At 38.4% G+C, this 22,788-nt stretch overlaps 1 protein-coding gene across 1 annotated transcript in view; it reads left to right on the forward strand.

Moving 5' to 3' along the window:
* AFG1L (AFG1 like ATPase) overlaps positions 1 to 22,788 on the forward strand; it is a 202,071-nt gene that overhangs the window by 141,681 nt on the left and 37,602 nt on the right. Inside the window, exon 9 of the mRNA XM_029944048.1 lies at positions 3,052 to 3,134. Coding sequence (XP_029799908.1) covers positions 3,052 to 3,134 — 83 coding nt within the window. The remainder of the gene's footprint in view (positions 1 to 3,051; positions 3,135 to 22,788) is intronic.

Genomic DNA, 22,788 nt, shown 5'->3' on the forward strand with positions numbered 1-22,788 from the left:
GGGTTTTGAGGAACTTAGCTTAAGTGAATAAAATCTGAAAATTTGAGGCTTATTTTTCTTTAAAAATATAAACAGAGTGTTAGTATTTTTCAGACAATTAAGAGCTAAAAACCTAAGGGCTTTGGTTGTAGTTTTTTTGCTGCTGATTAGGTATTCCTCGGTGGTGATTAGTGAATGTACAAATGCAATCATTCAGTAGGGCTTAATCATATGAGAGAGAAGTTAGTTACCCAGAAAGAGAAATTGAAGCTTGTATAACTTCTATTAGTCTTATTTTTTTAATAGCAAAAAAATAAGGAAGAAGAAATTTTAGCTAAATTAGGAGTATTGGGTCATAGAAGATAAACTAGGGTGTAAAAGAGATAGAGACCTTGGGTAAATGTACTTACGTGCACATATCGCTGTCCTATTTATTATATTGTCCGCGGTACTGGGAGCGTCTGAAAATCTGGCGCTTAACGCAGGACACGTTTCCCTCAGAGAGAAGGAGTATGAGGTGCTTCCTAAACAAGCCGTCTCTGGTTCGGACTGGATGGCTGAGCCCCGCAGTTGCAGGATGTGCACAATTGTAGGGCAAGGGGGAAGAAGTGTCTTTTTTCCCAAGCTTAGTACATTACTCAAAGTTAAGAAGCCATCTGAGGCAAGAGGAGAGTGCATGTATTTGGGCAATACCATATTCCTTTCTGGTGAGATGGGTTATGGGGCTTGAGTCCTGAGAGTGAGACCTGGGGAGTGGATTTGAGCAACTTGGAATGGTGAGTTAGGGATGTCTGTGTGGGGAGGCCAACCGGCCGCATGGCTCTAGCATTGTCGATGGCCTGACTTTGTTAGGGTCAAGGCTTTTTTGTCACAGGTAGAGTTTAAAAGCTCAGCTTTGGAGACTTCCCCAGGGGAATACCTTCTCGGGGATATAAAATAATCCCTAAACAAATTCACAATTGCTAATATATAAATCAGAATACTCCAGCCTTCCAGGCCAGTTTCTGGGTTATTCCTAAGGTGACCAGGACTGTCCTAGTGCTAGCACCAAAGTTCTGTGTCCAAATAAGCCCTCTGTCTTGGGGAAGCCCTCAGTCCCAGGGGGATGGTTGATTACCCTATTTTACTTTCTTGAGCCACATAGCAGCTGCTTAGCACAGGAGGAGGAGAAATGTATTCTCATTGCCACTGTGTGCAATCTCTTCCCTATAGTGCGGATGATAAACAGCCCTCAGCTCTTAGATAGCAGTTCAACCCAGGATGCAATTTCAGAGAGGAAGAATGTTGCTACATTTCCATTGTGCCGATATGACTGTTGTGATTATCTACCGCTGTGTAACTAATGACTGAAAACCTAGAGGCTCAAGACAACATTGCTTCATTATCTTTCCTGGTTTCCTTGGATCAGGGATTTGAGAAAGGCTCATCTGGCAATTCTGGCTCCCTTAGTACCATAGTGGCAACAACTGAACAGCTTGGCCAGACACCTCTGTCTTCCTGTCCTCACGGGGCCGCTCCAGGTCGTGTGTCTGTATGGGCTGCTCCAAGCTCTCTCTGGCATGCTTGCCTCCAGGGAGTTGGATGCTTACCTAGCAGGTCAGGGTTCCAGAGCAAGTGTTCCAGCTAACAAGTGAAAACTGCCTTGACAGTCACATCAGATATTATTTCATAGCATCATCTTATCGTAGTCACAAGATTCAGGAGAGGGGGTGCATAGCCCCCAGTTCTGAATGGTTGGAATAGCAACATCCCAATATTTTGCGAGGGAGAGATAGTTGCAGCCATCTTTGGAAAACACAGTTTGCCACAATTACCTTGCCCCCAAAAAGCAGTTTTTCATTAATAAAAGTAATGAAATTGTTAAAATACGATTTTGTCCTCATGTATTTTCGCAAAATAGTTTTCATTTTGGATGAAAACAATCAGTTCAGCCCGTAAATATTTCTTGATTTGTTCTGAAAACCCTTCCTCATCATTGTTTTACTGGAATGTGTGTGTGTGTATCATATATAATATATATTTGTCCCCTCTTCCCTCTGAAAAGAAAGGCAGTTGACCAAGTTAGGTGTAGCAAGACTTCAGAATAAGCTTCTACAATAGGAGTTTGAGGGTGTGTGTGTGCGTGTGTGTGTGCGTGCGTGTGTGTGTGTGTGTGTGGTGAGTTTCCATACACATTTGCAACCTGGGGTAATACAAAGGAAAGAGTACTTAGGAGAATAGAAGGACAGGAGGACTCAGGGTGAAGAAGGTGTCTACTGGAAAGGACTCTAATGACATTCGTTGATGACTGGAAGGGGGACTAATAAGGAACAAGGTGGTGGCAGTCATTTGGAAGCGAAGGTCAGGTATACATATAGCATCACTTTAGTATGATCATTTGCTTTAAATGGTGGACACTAATGTTCTGGCTCAACTCTTTCCCATTGTGGTGCTGAAGACCCATGAGTTATTATTTTTGATAGCTTCTAGCTTCTTATTTCCTGGTAACAGATTGGAATTTAAAATTTTTTAATGGGGAGTGGGGTGCCTGGGTGGCTCAGTCGGTTGAGTGTCTGACTTCAGCTCAGCTCGTGATTTCATGGTACGTGAGTCTGAGCCCCGTGTTGGGCTCTGTGCTGACAGCTCAGAGCCTGAGCCTGCTTCAGATTCTGTGTCTTCCTCTCTCTCTGCCCCTACCCCATTCACTCTTGCACACACGCACTCTCTCTCTCTCTCTCAAAAATAAACTCAAATCTTTTTTAATTAAAAAAATTAAAAAAAATTTTTAATTACAAAAAATAGCTTTTTAATGGAATGCAGTATATGGGGAGTTTGCTGATAGCACTGTTTTAGCAAAGTTTCAGAAAGGCATGCTGCAAATCTTAACTCTCTTAACTGATTTTTTTGGGGGGCTTGATACATAATTAATATTCAGCTTTTATGAATCTTCTAGGACTTCTATTGTTTTGTCCTAAACTCATTGTTTTATTGAGGAAAACCTTCAAAAATTTAAAAAAAGGAAAAGGATAGCAGAAAGATCATAATTCTAAAGCACCCTTTGTTTAAGAAGATATTTCTGTGTTTGGATTGTAGGAATACTGTCATACTGTCCAGCTAGATTCTGGAGTAGATTACCGGAAAAGGGAGCTTCCTGCTGCAGGAAAACTCTACTATCTGTAAGTTTCTTAAGTTCAATTTTCTAAGTTTATTATCTAATAATTAACCAGGAAAAGATGAGCAAAATAAGCAGGGTAATTATTAGAGCCTGAAAGGCTATTTCTGAAGCCCGTGATTTTTAAAATAGAAAATGTTATAATATTAACTTCTTTAAACTGTGTTTTTTGCCATACACATTTGCATGATTTATAATGTGTGATTGGATGAAACCCTAATTAGTTTTTTGGGGAGGAGTGATGACAGATGGTTAGGAAGTAATGAGAATCCTCTTATGAGGCTCTAGTATTAAGAGAACATCTTTATTGTGTGAAAGTAATTAATTATTTGTGGATATCTCCTGACAAATGTGCCATTTCTTTTCCCCAAAAGTTGTTGCTCTATTTTATTGGACAATCTGTTTGTATTTATCATTGTTGATTGACTTCCTTAGACAACTATGTAAAATATATATACACAAGTAAAATTGGGATATGTTGTATCTTTCGAAAACAAATACTCTCCTGAGTAGGGCCAATTTATAATAATAGATGTATTCCACATGTGCTATTAATGCTGGAAAACAAATACTTGGTTTTAAAATATCATTTGTGAGAACCTAAAAAGGGACAAGTGCTTTACAAATGTAAACTGTTGTTTAGTGCAGGCCACCAGTGTTTGGCACACAGTGGGTTTTCAGAAAACAGATCTGTCTGGGGGCTAATTGCGATTTAACTCAAAAGCATGTTTCTGCTCATTTTAATTTTGATGACAATGTGTGTAGAGAGGTTCAGAAAAGTTCTTGTCTCTGCCACCTTGTAAGCAGAAGTACTTTACTGTTTTTGAAGTAGAAATTAGCTGGAAAAATCACATAATTAAAATTGCATACTTTACAATGTACCACGGGGAACTATTTTAGTTTATTATTCAGATTCTGATGATTATTATAGGAGGTTCTTCATGTGCCCTTAAGTGCTTTGTCTTTAAAGTACTTTATAATTTTTAAAAATTCTTATAGCACTTTTTTTTTTCTGCTTTAACTTGGACTTTTTCCCCCTTCTGTTTCTTTTATGTTTGTGTTTTCTGACTTTTTAATTATTCTGGTATTTGCAATCTTTCCCCAATTCTTTGCTACCTATTTCCTGATATTCCAGATTGTGTGGTAACTAGAAATTAGCATCTTATTATTCTCTGCATTCTTTTTCAAAGGAGGTAATCCTTGTTCTTCATTTTCCCACAAAACGTATCCTTGTGTGGAGGAATTTAAACATTTTCCTAGTGGAAGTTCCTTCAATAAGGGTCTAAATAATGACATTTGTTTATGCTAGAGAGGTCTCATTGGAATTTGCAGGAGGTGGAAAGCTGCCTTTGTTTGGAGCATAGCCATTTTCTCTATGACCTTCTCTCTGAGGCTGCCTCTTCCTTTTCCTGATAAAATACAATTTTAAAACAATGAAATTCAGGTTTGTACTTAAAACATGCATTGGAGGAAAACAATATCTAACAGCATCCCAGAGTCCAGGAATGAAACTCTGGATCAACTTTCTTAAAAATATTTAAATTCATTTAATCCTCAAGAAACGTAGGTTTTGTTCATGCATTTAATATCAAAAGGGCTTCACCATAATCTGATAACCAAAAATAGCCTAAAGGCACACCTCACTCAGAGGGTAAGGCAGATATGTGTTCCTGCGGAAAATCGGCAATTAAAATCATCTCCAAAGCGGGAGAGTAATATTAGATACCAAGATCGGGTGTTAGGGATGTAATTTATGTTGTTTCACATGAGCACTTATGTAGAACTTCTTTCATGGCAGAGTAAAAGAAAAGTTCCTAGGGTCATGTCAACATTTTTGATTTAATTAGACTTCTTTTGGTCTTGTTCTTTTTTGTCGTTAATTTTTTTAAATGTTTGTTTATTTTTGAGAGACAGAGCACAGGTGGGGGAAGGGCAGAGAGAGAGGGAGACAGAATCCGAAGCAGGCTCCAGACTCTGAGCTGTCAGCAAAGAGCCTGACATGGGGGCTTGAACCCACAAGCCATGAGATCATGACCTGAGCCAAAGTTGCACGTTCAACCACCTGAGCCACCCAGGTGCCCTATTTTGATTTTGTTCTTATAGGGAAACTTATCAATTTCCCGCATAACAGGTTTTTAATGTACCATGCTATATATTGCCCTATTATAACATGTGTTTCTCTTTATTACCCTCTGCCTAAACATCTGGCACTCATACCTGTATATGCAAGTTCAGAGTCGTCTGTCAATCTCATTGGCCCCCCACCTGCCTAAAAAGAAAAACAGAATTCTAGCTTCCATCCAGGGGAACACCAAGCACTATCTCAGAATTTCATACAAGCAAAATCCTCTATATAATCTTTAATTGAATAGAAATATTCATTAGTTAAGTATTTTATTAGTTTTACTTTCAAAAAGCCAATTCAGAATGTCCCCAAACACAATCCAAATAATATCAAAAATTACCAGAGATTTTTAAAACTACCCCAAAAGTTGACATGGAACACATTTAAATATATGTGTTTTTAAGTTTATTTTTATTTATTTTGATAGAGATATAGAGAGCAAGCCAGGGAGGGGCAGAAGGAGAGAGATAGAGACAGAATACCAAGCAGGCCCCGCGTCGGCAGTGCTGATCCTGACATGGAGCTCAAGGTCACTAACCGTGAGATTATGAGCTGAGCTGAGACCAAGAGTGAGATGCCTAACGGACTGAGCCTCCCAGGCGCCCCTGACATGCAACACTTTTTATGGTTCATAGTATTATCTGGATCACACAAGAACTACTTCCTAGAAGACATTATATGTTTGCATGTAATCTGTCTCAGTGGTAGTTTAACATCACATTAAATGTAGAAATCTTACAGTACCTTATAGTCCTAGATGTTTTGGACCTATCCAAAGAAGTGTTTAATCTTCTATAAAACAAACTCAGAAACTTTAAATTTAGCAAGTTACAAATGATAGAAAGCTTGAGCCCAGACATATGAACTTGTGCACAAATTAAAACACCTGTGGTTGTCCAGTTTTTTGTTGTGTGAGAACTGCATGCTCCCCTCAGAGATGAGCTCTAAGTCATTCTCTTCCTGGTTGCTTGGTGGATTGGGCTCAGTAGGAATCCCGTGTATGGAATATGGTCGCCCAAACAGGGCGACTAAGCATTGGGCTTCTTGTTTACATTTGAGTGGGGGCTTAGGCCAGTAATTTTTTTTGAACTGCCCAGTAACCAAGCGTGGCCCTATCCCATGCCTTCCAGAGGATTTTATTGCTTCAGATTAGCTCTCTGCTTGGTGACAGTGAGGTTATCATTCTATATATGCACCGAGCATCTCTTTTCAGACAGGAAATACCACTGCCAAGGGGTGCATGGGGTGCTGCTCCAGGCTATTTTGCTCTCACTTCTGTGAGCGGTTATGGTTTTTCACAGCTAGAGAAGGTCAGATCATGTCAGATTCCATCATTCTTTCTCTCGTTTGCTTTTTCATTCAGCAACTGAGTAGTATAGATTCTTTATTCTAAGTCTGTTGAAGAAACTAAGGGTTGGGAATACGGAGAGGCTTCCTGTTCAAACACCATATCTTCATCACACTGGCATACAACACCCCACCCCCAGCACAGAGGCCGTGTCCTCAGTGGAAGACTTTAAACAGAACCAAGAGGGGTGGAGAGAAAGTATTGGGTCTGGGACTTGATTTTACCCTACTTAACGGCTAATATGTTTGCATGGTATTGTTTCATGGATGCTGACAGAAGACACTAGAGACTGGGTCAGAGACAAAGGATTTTCTTATCCGTGACAAAGAAGCATGTTGTGTGTCGTGTCAGTGCCCTCCTTGCCCTGCAGTCCCACTGTGGGCAGTATGGGGAATTTTGTCAAGGGCCCAGGGGAACGCCTGCATAGGCGGTGGACTGTATTATAGTAGAGGAAGTCTGAGCTTGGAGAACCTACCACTTTATAGCCAGAAGCAAGCAAGCCTGGTTTTTGTCTCAAGAGAGACATTGCCTCATTTCTTAAGGTTTCTCATGCCAAACACAATCTTGAGAAATGGTTAGGGCCTCGCGTTCTTGGCATGCTTATTTAGCAAGATACACAGGTGAGTGAAAGACCCATGGAGGACTATTTCTCCCAACAGAGGACATTAACCAGACTTCTAACCTTAAAGAAGCTAGGCTTTCTCCCTTCATTTCTTTTGGCTTCTATCCACCAAGTCATCTACCACTGCTATAAAATTATATCTAAGCGCATTATTCACTTATTTAATATTTCAATTAAATTATCTCAAAGCCATTTCACTTTCATGTTTATGGGAGCTATGGATCATACTGAAATGATGAAAAATATGTTACCACTTTTCGACAAAGCTCAAATATTCACATATTTTTACATGGCTTGATAATAGTATATGTATTCATCTGTCTTTTGAACCTATTTCAAAAAGAAATTTCTTCTTTTACCAATAGAAGTTTCATGTCTCAAGTACTCTTAATCTCCCACTTGGAAAATATCTATCCCAAATAGAAAATAATTTTTGAGAATATATCTGTGAACATTTAAAAAAAGAGTTTGCTGCCAAAACCCATACAGCTTTAAGGTTACAGCTCTGTTTGAGGAGAAACGTCTGTGAAAACAAAGGTCTGTGCTCACACATGTTAAAACGTACTTCCCTACGATAAAAACTTCATGTTTCTTGTCTGTGATGGGCCCTACAGACATTGTTCCCTCAAATGAGAGAGCCAGATCAATGAAAACTGAAAACATTCCTTAGCTCAGTTGTCACATCTTTTCATGCCTAAACTTTTGGCAGAGAGCTCTCTTCTGTCTGGGAAGGTGCCACCTTCTAACTCACAATCTCTAGGACATTCGGGACCTTCTCCTCAGCCCCCATCATTACCATTCCGCATGTCTCTGTCTTAGGCATTGGAATTTACAGTGTCAGTCTTGGTTTTTCTTATACCAGATTACCAACCCAGTCAGTCATTTCCTGTTTCAAGTTCCCACTGAAGACCCTCGAAAACATCTGCCAACAGAAGCGAGGTAAAAGCTGTTAAAACTAGCTCCTTGCCTTTTAGACGGTAATTTGTATCAGTTCCATGTTCCTGGCTGCCCAGATCCCACTAGTGGTCTGTGTGCATCCCCCATTGAAACAGTTTTTCTCTCATCGTCTGTAACAAAGTTTTTATAGTCAAATGTTAGATATGGGCCCACTGTATTCTTTTCCCTTTAGTTCCCTGAATACTCTTCTGTGTCTTTTAGAATGTTCTACATTCAGATTATTCCTACTTCTGACACTAGTTTTCATGGTGTCATAATGGAGCATTGACATTACTGAAGGGAGAACACCACACAGTTAAAGAATATAAAATCTGTTTAACACCAAAGGCCACGTAATATATCCATATGGTGATAGTTGCACAAAAACAGAGGACAGCATAGCATATTCTCTCAACTGCAGTTGTTAAGTTTTTCTGGTGTTTGAGGGCCCAATAGCTAACAAGGACAAGGATCCCATCAGGTGACCTTTGTCATTCTTGGTTGGTAGGTGGGTGGGGGAGCAGGGAGGCTTACACCCCCCTGGTAAGTCCTGACTGTCATGGAGACTTTGGCTATTGTACGAGGCTGCTCACCAGGCACAGCGACCAAGTGCCAACTCTAGGATATGCCTGGATGTTCACTATCAGTCAGTGTGAGTCAGAGCTCAGTTTCTAATCCTTCATCAAGACCAGAAGCTAGGCCTTCCTCAAATCTGTTCTTAAAAGGTAAAGGACAGAATTTCTCCCTATGGCAGTTAGAGAAACTGCTTTCATGGGGTTATGATTGTTGATCTGGCCAATCCTTAAGCCTGGGGAAGGGAAGAAGATGGTTGGGGACATTTTTGATGTTTACAGATGAAACTGTATTCCTTCATAGCATCATAACACAGAAAATATAGGTTTATGCACTTATGAGATCATCATATTCATAAACTAAAATATTTACAGAGAGAAGAATCTCACAGTGTGTGGGATTTGCTTCAGAATAATCCAGGGTGAGGAAATTGTGGGAGGGAGGTGGTTTAGATGAAACAACTTTGGCTATGAATTGAGTGAGTGATTGTTTACATTGAGTTTATTGTATTATTATGCTAGTATATACTATACGCTATTATATAATATGTATACTATTATACTATCCTCCCTACATGCGTATATGTGTGAAATTTTCCATTAAATGTTTTTTTTAAAAGATACAGAATCTTCTCTATTTTTTTCTGATCACACTAGCAAGAATTTTATTTATTCATTTGATTCTAAAGAAACAGCTTTTGTTATATTGCTTTTCTTCATTGCTTTCTGTTTTCTATTAATTTCAGCATTTCTCTTAATTATTAATTTTCTTCTGCTTAGTTTGGATTTAATTTGCATTTCTTTTTCTAGTTTTTAAGGATAGACATTTAAGTCCTTGATTTTAAACCTTTGCTCTTTTGTTTTGTTTTGTCTTAGTTTTTTATTATTTTGAGAGTGAGAGAGAGTGTGACGTGTACATGAGCAGGAGAGGGACGGAGAGAGAGGGAGAGGGAATCCCAAGCAGGCTCCACACTGTCAGCACAGAGCCTGAGGGAGGGCTTAATCTTACGAGCCTCGAGATCATGACCTGAACCAAAATCGAGTCAACTGCTTAACTGACTGAGCCACAAGGCACTCCCTGCTCTTTTTATATAAGTATTTTAATACTATAAATTTTATTCTGAGTACTATATTCTTTGCATCTCATACATTTCAGTATGTTCTGTTTTCCCTTGTGATTTATTCTTTGACCCATGGGTTATTTAAAAGTGTGTTGTTTAGCTTTGATGATTTTTCCATACGTATATTGATTGCCTTTTCTTTTTTCCCTCCTTTACCCTTCTTTTTATTTTTTTGAAGTTTTTATTTAAATTCCAGTTAACATGCAGTGTAATATTAGTTTCAGGTGTACAATATAGTGATTCAGCACTTCCATACGACATCTGGTGCTCCATTCTAACTAATTCTTTTTTGTTTTTTTGTTTTTTGTTTCTTTTTGTCTTATGTTTTTAATTTACTAATTAAAGTAGTTACTGTAGGGGCACCTGGGTGGCTCAGTTGGTTAAGTGTCCAGCTTCAGCTCAGGTCATGATCTCAGAGTTTGTGGGTTCGAGCCCCACGTCAGGCTCCGTGCTGACAGCTAGCTCAGAGCCTGGAGCCTGCTTCGGATTCTGTGTCTCCCTCTCTGTCTGACCCTCCCCTCCTCACACTCCATGTCTCTCTCCAAAATAAATAAATGTTAAAAAAAATTGAAATAAAGTTATATATACTAAATATAACATCCACAAAGATAACACTAAGATTGTTTTTTTTTTACTCCAAGTTAGTTAACATATATGTAACTATGACTTCAGGAATAGAATTTAGTGATTCATCACTGATATTTAACACCTAGTGCTCATCCCAACAAGGAAGTGCCCTCCTTAATGTCTCTCATCCATTTAGCCCAACCCCTCACATAACACCCCACCAGCAACCCTCGGTTTGTTCTCTTAAGGTTTGCCTCCCTCTCTTTTTTTTTTTTTATCTTATTTTTGCTTCCCTTTCCCCATGATCATCTGTTTTGTTTCTTAAACTCCATATATGAGTGAAATCATATGATATTTGTCTTTCTCTGACTTATTTATTTTACTTAGCATAATACACTCTAGATTCCATCCATAGTGTTGCAAATGGCAACATTTCATTCTTGCTGATTGCTGAGTAATATTCCTTGTGTGTGTGTGTGTGTGTGTGTGTGTGTGTGTGTGTGTACATACATACGTGCATACCACGTTTTCTTTCATCAGTGGATGGACATTTGGGATCTTTTCATACTTCGGCTGTTGTTGATAGGTGGTGCTGTAAACATTGAGGCACATGTGCCCCTTCGAATCACACTCTTGTATCCTTTGGATAAATACCTAGTAGTGCAATTGCTGGGTTGTAGTGTAGTTCTATTTTTACCTTTCTGAGGAACTTTCACTGTTTTCCAGAGTGGCTGCACCAGTTTGCATTCCCACCAGCAGTTGATTGCCTTTTCTATAAATCTTGCTGTGAAGTCTGTGCTTAGTATCAGAGTAGCCACTTCAACTTTTTTAAAATTAGCATTTACATGATCTGTCTTTTCCCATCCTTTTACTTGCAACCTGTCTTATTATACTTAAAATGGTTTCTTGTAAGCAACACATACTAGGGAATTTATTTTTTATGTAATCTGACATCCTATTTTTTTTTTAATGTTTGTGTAAATTTGAGAAAGAGAGAGCACAAGTTGTGGGGCAGAGAGGGAGAGAGAGAGAATCCCAAGCAGGCTCTGCTCTGTCGTGCAGAGCCCAAGGTGGGGTTCAGTCTCACAAACCTGAGAGATCATGACCTGAGCTGAAACCAAGAGTCAGATGCTTACCTGATTGATCCACCCAGGTGCACTGACATTCTCTTCCTTTAATGAGGGTGTTTAAACCATTTATATTTGATGTGATTATTGATATGCTTGGGTTTAAATATGCCATTTGTTTTTTCTGACTTGTTTTATTAAGTTTCCATCTCTTATATTAGCTTTTCTTTTTTTTAAATGTTTAATGTTTTATTTATTTTTGAGACAGACAGAGCAAAGGAGGGAGGGACAGAGAGAGAGGGCGACACAGAATTGGAAGCAGGCTCCAGGCTCTGAGCTGTCAGCACAGAGCCCAACGCGGGGCTTGAACCCATGAACGTGAGATTATGACCTGAGCTGAAGTCAGAGACTTAACCAACTGAGCCACCCAGGCACCCCTGTATTAGCTTATTTTCTATACCTTCTTGTTTTGTTTTTGTTTTTGTGGTTGCTTCAGAGTTTAGAGTAAGTCAGACACTTAACCAACTGAGCCACCCAGGCTCCCCTCAAAGTATTTTCTAACTTCCTTTTGATTTCTTTCTTTCCCCCATTGGTTTCATTTAGAAGTGTGCAGTTTAATTATCATATATTTGTGAATTTCCAAAATAGCTTTCTGTTGTTTCTAATTTACTCCATTGTGCTTGAAAAACAGACTTCATATAATTTAATCCCTTTTTTTATAATTAAAAAATGTTTTAAATGTTTATTTGACAGAGAGAGACAGAGTGTGAACAGGAGAGGGGCAGAGAGAGAGGGAGACACTGAATCTGAAGCAGGCTCCAGGCTTTAAGATCTCACCACAGAGCCTGATATGAGGCTCGAACTCATAAACTGCAAGATCATGACCAGGGCTGAATTCAGATGCTTAACCGACTGAGCCACCCAGGCGCCCCAGCTGTATTCTGAGTTTTATATTTCCTGTTGATCTTCTCCTTAATTGTTGTATGCTTATTGAAAGTTGGGCTCACCAGGCTGGCTCAGTCCATAGACCGTGTGAATCTTGATCTTGGGGTTGTAAATTCAAGACCCACACTGGGTATAGAGATTAATTAAAAATAATTTCTTTAAAAAAAAGTTGGAAAAAAAAAGTTGGCTATTCAGGTCTCCAACTATTTTTTTAAATAGTTTATTGTCAAGTTGGTTTCCATATAACACCCAGTGCTCATCCCCACAAGTGCCCTCCTCCATGCCCATCACCCCTCTCCTCCTCCCCATCTGCCCTCAGTTTGTTCTCAGTATTCAAGAGTTTCTCATGGTTTGCCTCCCTCCCTCTCCCCAACTATTTTCCCCCCTTCCCACCCGCATGGTCCTCTGTTAAGTTTCTTCTGTTAGACCTATGAGTGAAAACATATGGTATCTTTCCTTCTCTGCCTGACTTATTTCACTTAGCATGACACCCTAAAGTTCCATCCACATTGCTACAAATGGCCAGATTTCACTCTTTCTCACTGCCATGTAGTACTCCTTTGTATAGATAAACCACATCTTCTTGATCCATTCGTCAATTGATGTTCAAGTCTCCAACTATTATATTGCATTATCTATTTCTCCCTTCACTTATGTCAGTTTTTGTCTTGTATATTTTGGGACCCAGCTGTTAGGTGCATATGTTTGTAATTGTTATATCTATCCTTATGAATTGAACTTTATCTTTATGAAATGTCCCTTTTAATCTCAAATCACATTTTTTGTTTTAAAGTCTGTGTTGTCTGAGGTTAGTAGTATTTGCTCTTTGTGTTGATAGGTCTTTTTACTTTCAACCTAGTTGTATATTGAAACCTAAAGCATACCTCCTATAGACAATATATTGTTGCATCTTGCTTTTTTATTCAGGCAAACAGTCTCTGCCTTTCAATTGAATTGTTTAATCCACTCACAAATTATATTATTATTGATATAGTTGGATTAATGCCTGCTCTTTTACTTTATATTTCATGCCTTTTTTACTTGTTGGTTCTTCCTGTTACTATTTATACATTAAGTGAATAATTCTAGTGTAAAGTTTTAATCTTTTATTTTTTTTTTTTTACTATTTTTGTATTTCTTTTAGTGAAGAACTGTTTATCTCTGAGAGGTATAAAGTTTCATCAAACTGAAATGTCTCAAATTCAAAATGAAGCATTTTATGTTGCTATATGTTTTGAGATTAAAAGTCCAGTAATGATGATAATTCTGTATTCTAAGGCCACCTATAGGGAAAAGGGCTCTGTGGTGGAGGAATATAGTTGGTTTTTAAAAGTAGATGTATCTTTCTTATAAGAACTCCTACTTTATAAATAAGACTGTGACATTACAAACTTATAATTGTATATTAGTAAATAACAACAACTTTCTGCTATATACCCTGTGGGACATAGTCAGGTAGGCTGATCATTATGTCAAACAGAATTGTCCTATTTGACATAATTTAGATGCACATTTAAGTATTTATTAGTTGATCTTTTATTAGGGAGTACTGAATTAACAATTTCAAAGATTTGGAGCTATTTGAAATACCACCTAAAAAGTGGTATAGCAGCAAAAGAAGTTCATCTTGTATAGACTTCAGTATCAGATTCTATCAGTCAGCTCAGCATAACTTTTATCTTCCGTTCTTTTGAGTGGTAATTTGACAATAGCATATCACAGTGTTTATTTTCCAGCGGTCTAGACAGGACCAGAATAGAGCTGCCCACCATTTCCAGTTAAACACATTAACAAAGTATTCAACTGTATGGCTGTACTCATCAAGTAAAGTGTAAATAAGGTATATCATATACAATATATACATGAATAAGTAGTATGTATGCTTATACATGTAAAAATGCAGAATAAAGTTCTTAGATTTCCATAGAATTCTTATATTCTTTTTATTTCATTTTCAAATAGATCACATTTATAAATAAAGGTCAATCTTCAACATTAGAAAAGCTGGTCTGGCAAAAGTCCTTGGTCTTCAGTCCCTTGCTGCGTACCTTTATTAACTGTTAAAGCTCCCTTGTCCTCTCTCTCCCAGATGGATAGGACCATTTTCTTCTCCTGAAGAGAAGACAGAGCTTCTTACTATATAGCTTCTTCTTTGTTTTTATTTATTTATTTTTGTAATCCTCAGTCATTCTAACTTTTATTAAACTTTATGGAAAGGAAATATTGTATCTACCAAGTTGCAGGTCTGCATGTCATACCACTGACTTATTTGTGGGGAAATGCAATATTTAGAATTGGTAGAAACTTTATATGGAGTTTGGGGCTGAGAAGAGGGAGTGAAGGTCTGGAATTTGAGAGCGAGAGGTGCTACGTCCCACTTTCTGCATTATACACAGGTCAAGATTAATGGAACCAGGTAAGCTACTCTCCAGGTGATTGAGAACGGTGGGAAATTTAGAGATTGAAATGGATCTCTGAACAGTCAATTAAGCCTTTGAGTGATTGAGAAGATAAATACTAGGACAAAATCCGTTCTAACAACTGATTCCGTTATGTAAAACAAACCTACAGGATTTGAAATGCAACCAAGTCTGTTTTATATTCAGGCAAATATAAACCGACTTAATCTTAGACCTGCCTCCAGCCCCAGATTGTGTTTGGTAAGAGCACAAAGAGCTGTGCAGCATGAATGCACAAGGAATCAGTAGAGTGAGAGGGCTCACTGCCAGGGAAGTTTGGCACAAGAACTCTAAGAGGAAGGGGAAATTTCTCCCTCGTTGAATCAACTTTGGCTCTCTGGAGCAGAGAACATGGAGAGAGAGGGACCAAGGAAAGCCAACCCTATTCTACTTGTTGATACCCTAACAAGCTGTTGATTTTAAAAAGGGGATAAAGGGGCAAAGTGTGGGTAGCATTCTGTTCCTCTGAGTCAATCCTAATGAAGTGGGAGGTTCTTGAAGAAATTAATTTCCATTTAAATTCATGTGTGACCCTCTTCTAGAAACTTCCAGTTCTTTTGGAATTTTAGTTGAGAATTTCAAATGATCCAGCAATAATAAGGTCTTTTTTTGACATGTTCTGTTTCTCCATCTAAGTTTTATGTTGAATGCCTGATTTCAGCTATAGAAATTTTCTTAAAATTGGAATGACTGATTACTTTCCTTTCTGTTTACTAATTTAATATGGAAAAATAAATCATGGTTCTCATACTTCCAAAGCAATCAGGCTTTTAATCCAGGGTACTGTACTTACAGGTTTCCTGTAGGAGTTGATGCCAAATTTCCTGGCAACGAAACAGTAGTTGATTCCAGGGCTTTTCTGACTTAAAGACACAGCGGTACTACTTAGCAGAAAATAGAAACCTGCTCCTCCACTGCAGTTTCCGAGCCTAACAAAAAGTGACAGAAGCAAGGAAATGGGTGGGTTTTACCAGGGCATTGTAGAACAAAGGAAGAGTAGTCTGGGCTCTGCTTGGGTCCTGTGTACATGCCACCACCCCAAAAAATCATCTGAAAAGAATGACTTTGCTTTTTCTTCAGAAATGACTTTAATTCTCTGACATTTGATTATCTGTGGGCAGATTTTCTGTTTCCCATCTTATCTGCCCCAAACGCTGGCATACAGTAGCATCCTACTGGTGGGGCAATTACCCAGAATTGAAGGAAGCCACTTAAATTCTTTGTCCTTAATTCAGTTGTAGGAGCTTATGTGTCTGTTTCCTCTAGGGGAAAGGGGATACTCTTCACAGCATCTGAGCCTAATTCCTGCATTTTCTCCTGATCGTTTTGATGCCACCCAAGATACTCTTTTATTTATTTGTTTATTAATTTATTAAGTTTTTATTTATCTTGATGGGGCACCTGGGTGGCTCAGTTGGTCAGGTGTCCGACTTTGGCTCAGGTCATGATCTCACGGTTCGTGAGTTCAATCCCCCATCCCCACCCCAGCCCCCCATTGGGTTCTGTGCTGATAGCTCAGAGGCTGGAGCCTGCTTCAGATTCTGTGTCTCCCTCTCTCTCTGCCACTCCCCCGCTCATGCTCGCTCACGCACGCTCTCTCTCTCTCTCTCCTTCTCCCTCTCCCTCTCCCTCTCTCTCTCAATAATAAATAAACATTTTAAAAAAGTTTTTATTTATTTTGAGAATAGAGAACATGAGCAGGGGAGCAGGAGAGAGAGGGAGAGAGAGAGAGAATCCCAAGCAGGCTCTGCATTGTCAGTGCAAAGCCGGATGCAGAGCTTGAACTCCCGAATGGTACGATCATGACCTGAGCTAAAATCAAGAGTTGGAAGTTTAACTGACTGAGCCACTCAGGCACCTCAATCCAAGTCACTCTTTCTTAAGATATGGCACTTGGTGGTTAAAACTAAACTACATGAAGCTGAAGAGAAAGTTCTCTTCCTTGCTATGTGACATGATATTCTTGTAGCCCTGAAAGAAAACTCTGAATTTAGCTTCCCTTTTACACTGAAAAATAAAAATCATTTAGTTTAGTGCCATCTTTAGGCTGTAGCTTTTCCATGCAACTGCTGTTGACTACCAGGTATTATACCTTCTTCAACTTTGACTGGTTAGGCTGGAATATCTTTTAATTATGTTTATAAGTTAGGTCTAATTTTAATCACTATTTGTCTTTATGTATAATCTAGATCCTTGTGTATTTTTTGTACATTTGTTTTCTGAATATGCCTGTTGCCAATCTTAGGTCTTGTGTGCCAGTCACTTGATTTTTTAAAAACTATCTGATTCTGATCCTTCTTGAAGCTTCCCAGGCATGGTTGTATTTTTGAGTATAGGTTGTTAGGTAAGGTAATGTTGCTATCTTTTTAGATTAGTTTCCCTGTAAAACTGACTAGAGGGCCCTGCAATCATAGACTCCTTCCCGTTACTCCAGTTTTTCTCCATTATAAATATTTTTCTTTTCCTATTTAGAGGTTAAAGTCATTTTCTCTGGCTGAAAATTTTACAATAATGTTATGTTCTTGAAATTTCCTACTTAAAAAAGTCAAGAGATCTTAAAGCTTTTAAAAATTTTTTTTAATTTGAGAGAGAAAGAGTGTGAGTGGGGGATAAAGAGGGAGGGAGGGAGAGAGAGAGAGAAAGAGAATGGGAGGGAGGGAGACAGAATCTCAAGCAGTCTCGATGCTAACATTGAGCCCAATGCAGGACTCAATCCCATGACCCTGAGATCATGACCTGAGCCGAAATCAAGAGTCAGACTCTCAACTGACTGAGCTACCCAGGCATCCCTTAAGAATGGTTCTTAAAGTTTATCATAATGACATTTTATTAATAAGCAAATGCTTCTGGGTTAACTACTGCATTAGTGATATTTGTATTTTTAAGCCCTACCCATTTCCAAAAATAATTTGAGGCAACTTACATTAAAATCATCTATGTCCACTAAAATCAACTATATATGGAAAAGATGGGGGCGGGGGAAACAAGTGTAGGCAAGGATGTGGAACAAGTAGAACTTTTTGGTTGTGCCAGTAAGAGAGAGAGTAAACTGCTACAGCCACTTTGGAAATGGTCTGGCAGTATTTACCAAGCTGAGCATTGGTGTGCTCATGAGCAGCAGTCAGTTCTACAACAATGTGTACAGCAGTCATGTTCACGTATGTTTACCAAAAGGTGCGTGCTAGCATGTTCACATAGTAGTCGTGGTGGGCCTGAACTGTAAGCTTCACAAATGCTCCCTGTTGAGGGCTGAATTGTGTCCTCCCAAAATCCATAGGTGAATCCTGACTCCCAGTGTGAACATATTTGGGGATATGGCCTTTAAGTAGATAATATTGAGTGAATGAAGCTAGACACATGTTAGTAAGGGAAATGAGTTTATGTAAAGCAGTACATACCTGAATACCCAACTTGAAAATGATTTAGGATACACTCAACTGTTTGATCGATGTCAGTGCAAAACGACATTTTCCTATGTCTGGAATATTTGTCACCCAGCAAAGATCTGAACTATCAGATAGGATGATTAATGCTATGTATTTTTAAAACCTTAAATTAAAAAAAAATAACTTTTACATATTAAATATTAGAGATAGTTAACTTTAAAAATAATTTTATTTTGCATTTATTTTGTGTTGTTCCTTTTAATATTTTCTATTATCAAAAGTACGTATCCAGTAGAGATTATTTTTAGTTAGTGACATTTATAGCATGATATATGTTATAATATACATAATATTATAAATATACATAAATATCTATAAATGTCATAGTATATTGATTTGTAATCATGATAAGCTATGAATTTATTTTTATGCCTTTTTTATTTTAAAGAAAACTGCTGAAGCTTTTAGTAAAACCTGATACAGAAAAGTGATTCACTTTTTTTTCATTATGGACACTCATTATTATTTGAAAATGCATAAAGTATTATGATGATTTCAGGAATTGTCAAGACTAATATCTTTTGAGACTTTGGAAACACCCTTTTTGGGAGGATTCCCCCTGATTTTCCACCTGTGTGGTTACCTTCAACTCTCTTCCGGTTCTTCATGCAGGAAGGACTGCGAGTTTTCCATTGGAGTTTTAGCTGCCCTCAGCCTTCAGTCTGAAAGCGGTAAAATGGGTAATTCGCCCCATGTTTTTCCTTTTCCCAAGAGTCAGCTCTCTCCAGAATCTGCCTGGTTCTGTTCACTGTTCAGAGTTTTCATATTACCTATTTTCTACTTTTTCTAGAGTTTGTAACTGCCATGGCAGGAGGGTCACTGGGGAAGAGCTTATGTGGTTCTACTGGACCAAGGACTCGTCTCACCCTTCTGAGAGCACACCTTCTAGTATTTTAAAAGAAGGCTGCGTGGGAAATGGATTTTTTGAGAACTCACCTGTCCAAAAACTCTTTATTTTTCTTGATTAATAATTTGACTGGGCATGGACAGTTTGATAATAATTTCCCTTTACGCTAGGTGGCTCAGTCGGTTGAGCGTCGGACTTCGGCTCAGGTCATGATCTCACAGTTTGTGGGTTCAAGCCCCGCATCAGGCTCTGTGCTGACAGCTCAGAGCCTGAAGCCTGCTTCCAATTTCATTCGTGTATCCCTCTCTTTCTGCCCCTCCCCTGCTCATGATCTGTCTCTCTCTGTCTCTCAAAAATAAATAAATGTTAAAAAAAATTTTTTTAATTTCCCTTTAAAAAATTTTAGCTGCATACCTTTATCTTTATGGTTCCATTATTATAGTTGCAAAGTTTGATGGGAATTGATACAAATCAGTTTCTTGACCTTTTATAATTTAACCTGTTTTTTCTTTTGAGGTTTTTAGGATATTCCTGGTTTTTGAAGTTTAACAGTAATATGCTTTGGAATGGAGGCTTTCCCCCCATTCTTTGTGCTGGGTGTTCACTGGACTCTTGTTTGCTTTTTTAAATGTTTATTTATTTTTGAGAGAGGGAAGGGGAGGGGGAGAGAGAGAGAGGGACACAGGATCCAAAGCGGGCTCAAACTCATGAACAGGGAGATCATGACCTGAGCTGAAGTTGGACGTTCAACCAGGTGCCACCCAGGTGCCCCTGGACTCAACTTAGATAATCATGTTCTTCAGTTCTAGGAAATTTTATTTTATTTTTTCAGTGCCGCTTCTTTTATTATTTTTTTCCTCCATAGTTTTTGGAGCTTCTCCTGGTTAGACATTGGACCTAAGCCTAAACCAAGAGTCAGACACTTAACCACCTGAGCCACCCAGGTGCCCCTCTAATTCTCATCCTTTAAAAAACAATTAGCTCTGGGGTGCCTGGGTGGTTCAGTCAGTTAAACGTCCGACTTCATCTTAGGTCGTGATCTCATGGTTTGTGAGTTCAAGCTCAGCTTTGGGCTCTCTGCTGTCAGCACAGAGCCTGCCTCAGATCTTCTATCCCCCACCCCCCTCGCTCCTCTGCTTGCACTCTTTCTTTCAAAAATAAATAAAAACAGTCGGTTAAGCCTCCGGCTTCAGCTCAGGTCAGATCTCACGTTCGTGGATTCGAGCCCCGCGTCAGGCTCTGTGCTGACAGCTAGCTCAGAGCCTGGAGCCTGCTTCTGGTTCTGTGTCTCCTTAAAAAAAATTAAAAAAAAAATAAAAACATTAAAAAAGTTAGCTCTAATTGATGCATCCTCTTAAATAGGGGAATCTGGTTTGAGTGAACATGAAAAGACTAAAATTTTTTTGTAAATTACCTGTTAAGGGATTATGAATAAGTTCCTTTCTGGTCAGGATTTCTTTCGCAGCACCCTCATTTATTTCATGTCAATGTAGATACATCTAACAAAACCAAAAGCACATACTAGCCCCTCCTGTTTTAAGACAATATGAAGCTGAGGTTCCTGTCCTTCGGCGAGTCAATAAAACTCACTCCCTGAGGTCAAGTACAATTTGGCTTATGGAAACAGTCTGTTCAGTTGTACTTTACATGAACTACTTTTGTGAATATTTATTTTTAGGCCACTTAACATCAGTAAAAAATTTTATTTTGCACATTATAATTTCTGAGTAACTTTTTATGATAATAGAATTTTTAAAAGGTACTGCTATAATAAAAGTAATTGTGTCACTTCACATTATACACATTTCACATACAGTATTTCATTTTACTTAGAGTGAAATCATATATAGTAATTTCATAGATGATGTAGAAGATGTAGTCTGACTAAAGTCTTCTTTTTTTTTAATGTTAATTTTATTGAGACAAAGAGAAACAGAGCATGAATGGGGGACATGCAGAGAGAGAGGGAAACAGAATCTGAAGCAGGCTCCAGGCTCTGAGCTGTCAGCACAGAGTCTGATGCAGGGCTTGAACCCACAAACCGTGAGATCATAACCTGAGCTGAAGTCAGCCGCTTAACTGACTAAGCCACCCAGGCGCTTCATGGTCTGACTAAAGTCTTGTGAGCCACATTTTAATGTTACAGTATACCCAACCACAGAGTAAAACAGAAATCACCACTGATGAAATTTTCAAGTGATTATTTATTGGCCAAATATGCTTTTGGAAATGTAACCGTGTTCTGTCTTGGTTATTTTTTAGAATTCATTTCTCCCCTTCTGGTGGGTAACATGCCTATCCTAAGGAGAAGTTAACTTTCTTCAAGCCAACAGATATCCTGGGTTCTGGCTTTTCTCCTTCTCTGTATTCCTTAAAAAGTGTTTGGGCTTCTCCAACAGTTGTGTGCGTTTATGCCCATTACAAGGTGGAGACCATTTGAAACAAATTCCCAAGAATAATGTTGGCAAAGACATCTAAACATACATGTGCTTGGTGTGGGCGTTGACAACTGCATTGGCTTGTGTGATTTATTTGTACCTTAAAAAAGTTTTTTGGGGGGCTCTATAATTACTTTCTGTAGTGCCATTTTATTATTTTAATGCTACCCTACTCAGTTGTTATATGAGGGTTTACTTAAGTCAGACAGCATTTCCCCTGCAAAGTTAACCATTGCAGATGAGGTTTTTAAGATCCTTTCAGATGGAATGGCCATTCCATGGAATGTTACAATTCCAAACCCTTCATAATAACTAAATAATAACATAATAAGATGCAAATGCATTTTGAAAGCATTTCCTCTAGACCAGTTGAAGTATTAGGTCTTAAATGCCCGCCACACCAGGTAATTACCTCGGAGGAGAAATGAGTTTAGTTTTGTTTAAACTTAATCTAAAGAAAAATAATTTTATATTTTAGTTTTCAGTAAGACTTTATTGAGAATGTCCAGAATTGAGTTTAATTGCTTCCACACCTAGGTGAGAATGGTTTGTACATAAAAATTAAGCATATTGGCAGGTCATCCTGTATATGGTTGTATGCAGAGTTGAAGTAAACTTATATTTGCACTTGAAGTTTTTTTTTAACAGCACTTATTTTTTCTGCCTGTTATTTTATTTTATTGACAGTTAATTTAGAAACCTCTCTTTAAAAAAAAAAGTGACAGGAGAAAAGGCCATAGTGTTATCACATTTGTATTTGTGAGTTCCCTAAACCATATGGTGATTTGTAATTAGAATACAAAGGATTCTTTGATGAGACTAACTTCCTAGTAGCAGCAAAGTGGTGGGCATCTCAGAAGGAGAGAGTTTTCTTGAATTTCTGACAAGGACACTTTTGAGAGAAACTGTGTGGTCTATAATTGTCCTTATACTCAAAGTCTGATAAAGTTATTGATGTGCAGATCAAGTTGGTATTTCGAAGCTGGTAATTTAATTCTGGATGTTTGATCCTCTCAGTCAGTGGCTTGACTTGATTTTTTTTTTTTAAAAGCAGCTTCAATATTTAATTTCACATGTACCCTCTCAGTAGAGATTTCAAAGGATACTTTGCTGGATGCTTGACTGCCTTGTCTATTTGCTCTTGTTTCGCATGCAAGAGAGAGCC

The sequence above is a fragment of the Suricata suricatta genome, chromosome 7 (assembly GCF_006229205.1).
Source record: "Suricata suricatta isolate VVHF042 chromosome 7, meerkat_22Aug2017_6uvM2_HiC, whole genome shotgun sequence".
NCBI lineage: Eukaryota > Metazoa > Chordata > Mammalia > Carnivora > Herpestidae > Suricata > Suricata suricatta.